Raw genomic sequence first — 5,679 nt, forward strand, 5'->3', positions numbered from 1 at the left:
AAATTTCCTAGAATTTAAAAAGGTAATAAAAGTAATCCATCATTTTAGAAAAGCAATACTCAACCAGACTTTCTACATTATTTTTAAATAAAGTATAAAACATTAAAAAATGTAAAATAATTAAACTTGATTGAACTACCTGTTCACATATTGGGTCCCCATTAGACTACCTTTTCTTTCTTTAATTCTTTCTCCAATAACAATGATAATAAAAATAATGAATTTAGTGGTCAATTCAATTTTCAAGTAGAGTTTCAGCAAAAAATCTTTAATTCCTAGAATGTGCATATGTGGAAATTTTTCTTAAAATGCGCATAGTTATTTTTTATATGGCGGCGACAAAATGAATTTCAATATCATTTCAAGTAAGTTGCCCACGAAATAGGAGTATTATGTCACTTAGAGCAGGTACGAAATGGAGATTCCATTTTAGACGTGGCAGCAGCGAAATGGAAAGAGGAAATCAAAGACGGCAGACACGAATTAGGGGTACAGTAGAGGTGAGTTGGGCAGCATTTTAGGTTGGACTCCCATGATATAAACACCCCATATCGATTGTACCGCACACGAAATGAGAGCAATCAGTGTGTACCATACACGAATTGGAACCACGGCTAGGCTATAAAAACCCTTCTCCTGAAAAACTGATTCCACAATTCCAATTCTCACTTCTTCTACGCTTCTTTCCTCTTCGTGAATTCCATTTCCGCTGAAGTTGGTTTCACCAATTTTTGCTGTTGTGATGGCATCTGAAACATTTATGTGGTCATATACTCCAATGGAAAAATTTCGCATACAGCCGAAGGGGTCACATTTATGTGTGATGACCCACTTTGGATAATGATTCCCCTACAATCATCTCTGCAACAGCTTAAAAATCTGATTTTGATGAACACTGGGTTTGTTGGGAAAAAGGAGATGAGTACCCTGATTTACAGGATGCCAGTTGCGGTAGCTAGTTCGTTTGCATATCAGAAAATGCATATTAAATCTGACCAGCATGTGTCGATGATGTTTTCGTATCATCGCAGCATTGAAAGCATCTATTCTATGGAACTTTATGTGAAGCTCCAAGATGTGGGGGGTAGTTCATCTAGTTCAAACAACGTAGAGAAAATGCGAAATTCCGGTGCTGGTGAAGCCATTCCGTTTTCGGAGATTGGTAGGGCTCGCAGTCCTTCTTTTAACGCCTTCGTGGCGCCCGCCCAGAATGCAGAAAATCCTGACCGATGTCCCTCCCCCAATGTCCATGTTGCATATCCGGAAGGAATAGCCGAGGGGTTGGCCGACTCATCTGAGGAAGACGAGATTGAGGATGATAGCGGAGAGGAAGTAGAAGTTGTTCTGGAAACCCAACCGCTTGAGGGTGATCGGGTTATCCCAACTCAGGCCGAACCGATAAATGTGATGGGGGTAGGAGGTGTTTCTAGCAGCACCCCCGACCATTATCTGCACCTGAGTCTTGGTCCAATGAACTCGACTACTGCGGAGGACATACCGAGCAACTATTCTTTGACTGGTGAAACGGAGCTAGCTTGGTTTGAAATTCCTGAATAAAAAAGCAGCTATGCTTGCTGTTAAGAACTACAACATCCGTAGAAGTGCAGAATTCAAAGTGATAGAGTCAGATTATACTCGGTATGTATGTCGATGCAAATTTTTTGGTGACCAATGTTGCTGGATGGTAAGGGTTGTGAAGACGAGGGCTTCAAGATTTTGGAAAGTTCGAAAATACCAAGGGTCTCATAGTTGTTTGGCGTCTGCAACGTCGCAAGATCATGCTCAACTTGATTCCAATGTGATATGATAGCACATATTCCCTATGGTTTAAGTAGACGCGACCATTTGCGTAAAGGTATTGCAGGGTTCTGTGGAGTCGGCGTACGGATACAAGGTATCTTACAAGAAGGTTTGGCTAGCGAAGCAGAAGGCAATAGCCAGAATCTACGGAGACTGGGATGATTCATATAACCAGTTGCAGAGATATTTCAACGCATTGCAAACTTTCATTCCAGGTTAGACCATATGCAAGACTTATGTCGGATTCCGCACTTGTTTTAAGTTCGTTATTCTGTACTGATAAATTTCCACTTTCGTCACAGGGACAATTGTCAACCTTCAAACCCGGCCATACTACGTCGGCAACACCCTCGACCGCGGAAGTGTCATGTTTCATCAAGTATTTTGGTCATTTTCGTCGTGTGTCGAAGCATTCAAGCATTGCAAGCCACTAGTCTCGGTTGACGGAACACACTTGTATGGTAAGTACACAGGAACCTTGTTGATGGGGGATAGCACAGGATGAAAACAACAATATACTTCCCGTAGCTTTCGCGCTTGTTTAAAGGGAAAACACAGATGCGTGATACTTCTTTCTGACCAACTTAAGGAGGCATGTGGCCACACAACCGGGTGTTCTACTTATTTCTGACAGGCATGCAGCTATAAAGGCTGCGCTTGAGCGAGATGGTTGTGGATGGGAACATAATATTTATTGTGTCCGACACATTGCGTCCAACTTTGCAACAAACTTCAAGAGCAAGGAAGCAAAAAGGCACATTGTTAATGCGGCATGCTCGAAGACGCAAGAGCAGGCACAATACTACCTTGAGTTAATCAGTGTCGAGGATCCCGCAACCTCCTTATAAATGATGGCTTGGATTAGAGGGTTAGAGCCACTAAAATGGCTCCAACACCGCGATGAGGGTCGCTGATACGGTCACATGACAACGAATCTTTATGAGTGTATCAAATCTGTGCTGAAGGGGACTCGTAATCTTTCGGTCTGTGCAATTGTCAAGTCCACCTACCACTGACTAAATGCATTGTTTGTCAATAAGGGTCGACAGGCAGAAGCACAGGTGGCATGTGGCCAGATCTTTTCACAATTCTTGCAAAAGGCAATACTTGCCAATAGGGAGGGAATCACGCAGATGCTTGTCACATGAAATAAAACATAAGTCATCCGAATGGATCTTATGTAAGATAATACATTACCTTGTAGCTAACGGAAACGTGTACGGGCTCGTCACGTCCGGTGCCCAGAAAGGAAGCCTGAAGTACATCTAAGACATCAGCAATGTATGACATCCAGACATTCACTCGACGTTATAATCCATCGCTAGGCACATGGCTCTATACAACCAGCAGAGAACGGCACTGCCCCAGCTATATGTACTAATGGCGTCATAGTTGGCCAAGAGAGGAAGATAGCGAACATGAACCGTGTTGTTCACCTTGTAAGGAAGTAAAACGCCACCCAATAAATACATAATGTAACAACGTGCATACCGTACGACGGCGTCCTCTGGAGAGTCAAGAGGCATCTGTTGGAGTCTACTCCTGAGCCATTTCAATTTTATGTTATACTTCGTGGTCCCAACATGTCCATCAAGAACTTCACCAAGGAGTTCCTCACACCATTGCCAAATATCCTTCTGGTAGAACTTACTCCAAGACCTTAGAGTGCCGGTAACCGGCTCACCGTCAATTGGTAACACCAACTGCATAGCAACATCCTCCAGAGTAATAGTACACTCACCCCATGGCAGGTGGAATGTGTGGGTCTCAGGACGCCATCTTTCCACAAGAGCGCTAATCAATGGGTTGTCGTATTCAAAACGCCTTATCAAAGACGCATAATAGAATCCGGCTCTTCTTAGATACGGTTCAAGCATCTGCCTCCTAATCTCCATACTTGGATTTGCGTCATCCGTAGTAAAAACGTCAACTAGTGTGCCGTGCAGAGTCAACACACGTGCCGGCTGAAATAGAAAAGCATCAAAACACAATTATTCAATTTACAACAATTGTTATAATCATCAAATTTTTTTTATTAATTCATAAAAAAAAAAAACTCACCTTCACATGTAAATGTGCAGAAATGTGAAATTCATCCAACCTATTAAGGTTTTCTTCCACATTAATTCCACTACTACTCATTTTTATGAATTAAAAAAAAAAATATTTCTCCACCACAAAAAAAAAAAAAATTGTCCCTACCCTAAACACAACAACACACTAAACCCCACTACTTCTCTCCAGTTTCCCACCCTACGAATTGGTCCCCTCCCCTTCACCCCCTTTTATATTGCCTCAGTCACAACAGTACAATAAATTGCCTCCCAAACTACCCACTGCATGCTCGTACGGAAACTGCCACTGCTGGGAGTTGCTGCCTTCACTGCCGCGTCAACATTTCGTGCCTGCCATAAGCGAAATTGCCCACTTCGTGTGTGCCTCCACTGAGCTCGCCAATTCGTGTGCGCCATACAAGACCTATACCATTTCGTGTGTGTCATAGGTGAGGTCTCCCACTGCTGCACAAGAAATGGCCTGTGTCAGACAGGATACTCCATTTCATGCTCACCATTCTTGACATGGTGCCTTTAACCATTTCGTGATTGACCCTTGTGATATGGCTGTGCGTATTTTAGGAGGAGCTTCAAATCGTGTGTATATTGGAAATTAAAGATTTTTCCATGCGCATTTCAGTAAAATAGCCTAGAGTTTAAATATGCAACAAATTAGAATTTATTTAGTTTAGTATCGAATAGGAGAAAAATATGTTTAAAGTTTTTGAGCGTTATCTTTTTGAATTTGATAACTTTTTTTACTCTAAATGCAGATGTAATTTTTTATCTTAAGCGCGTGTTTATCTGAAGAAGAAGTTGTAGCTTCTGACCTAAAACAAGGAGTTATAGTTTTAATTTGACAAATGTCAATCCAAATATACACTTAGTCTTTAGTCTGTCGAGTTAAGAGATACTGTAGATAGCACAATAAATTACACTAAAAATAATCTATTTATAAAATTAAAAATAATATAAAAATTCAATTAAAAAAATATATAAATTTAATTATAAATTTAATAAAAATATAAAAATTATTAATTAATTATATATTTAAACTATTTTTTATTAACAAAATAAAAAAATACGTATTTTGTTGTTAGAAAATACTGGTGAATAAGAAAAACACTTTCTTTTCTCTGAATTCCTTTTCTACCTCATGAATTTTATCCTTTCTGTATCTTTAATTCCCTAATTTTAGTAAATTGTTCTTCTATACTGTTACAGTATCTCACTATCTTGTCTTTACTAATCTCTCCTAGAATGAAGGTCAATGAACATCTTACTATATATAAATTATACAATATTTGTTTTTTCATAAGAGACGATATTGTAAAAAAAAAAAAAGGAGATTAAATTACGTGACAAATCAAAGACAATTTAAAAGAAGAAAAAGAAAATGAGTTTTTCTCTCCTTCTAATTTTGTTTTTTACCCCAAGCCAACAACATAATGCCATAGGAAAATGAATAATCCAAAGGTGGATGAGAAGGGAAGACATACATGCATCGCAGAGATGGGGATATTTTATTTATTGCAAGTTTGCTAACTCACCAATCTATGAACCTTATCTTGTGACCGTGGTTATACATCATCACCTCCACAATAATATAGTAGCATAAATTCCTTAACGAGACACATCATATTTTTGGCACTTGCATTTGAGCAGCTTCAGCTTCTTATTTATCTGTTTTACTTGAAGCAATTTTAGCATGTTAAATAATTTTTTTTTTTTGGTGACAGCATGTTAAATAATTATTATTGTGACATCAGTTTCAGATTTTTTTTGGCGAATCAGAGTTATATTTTAACTTTAATTAAAAATATTT

The 5,679-nt window shown here is 39.1% G+C and overlaps 1 protein-coding gene across 1 annotated transcript; it reads right to left on the bottom strand.

The window, feature by feature from the left end:
- Positions 3,099 to 3,942, bottom strand: LOC107635987 (protein MAIN-LIKE 1-like). The gene is made up of 2 exons (XM_016339532.1): positions 3,862 to 3,942; positions 3,099 to 3,764 (listed from the first exon to the last, which is right to left on the bottom strand). Exons 1-2 carry the CDS (start codon positions 3,940 to 3,942, stop codon positions 3,099 to 3,101), a joined length of 747 nt encoding a protein of 248 aa, XP_016195018.1.

This window comes from Arachis ipaensis, chromosome B04, assembly GCF_000816755.2.
Source record: "Arachis ipaensis cultivar K30076 chromosome B04, Araip1.1, whole genome shotgun sequence".
NCBI lineage: Eukaryota > Viridiplantae > Streptophyta > Magnoliopsida > Fabales > Fabaceae > Arachis > Arachis ipaensis.

Coding starts and splice junctions, on each gene's coding strand:
- LOC107635987 (XM_016339532.1), bottom strand. CDS start 3,942: ATGAGTAGTAGTGGAATTAATGTGGAAGAAAACCTTAATAGGTTGGAT. Junction 3,765..3,861: donor CTGCACATTTACATGTGAAG/GTGAGTTTTTTT, acceptor TTTCTATTTCAG/CCGGCACGTGTGTTGACTCT.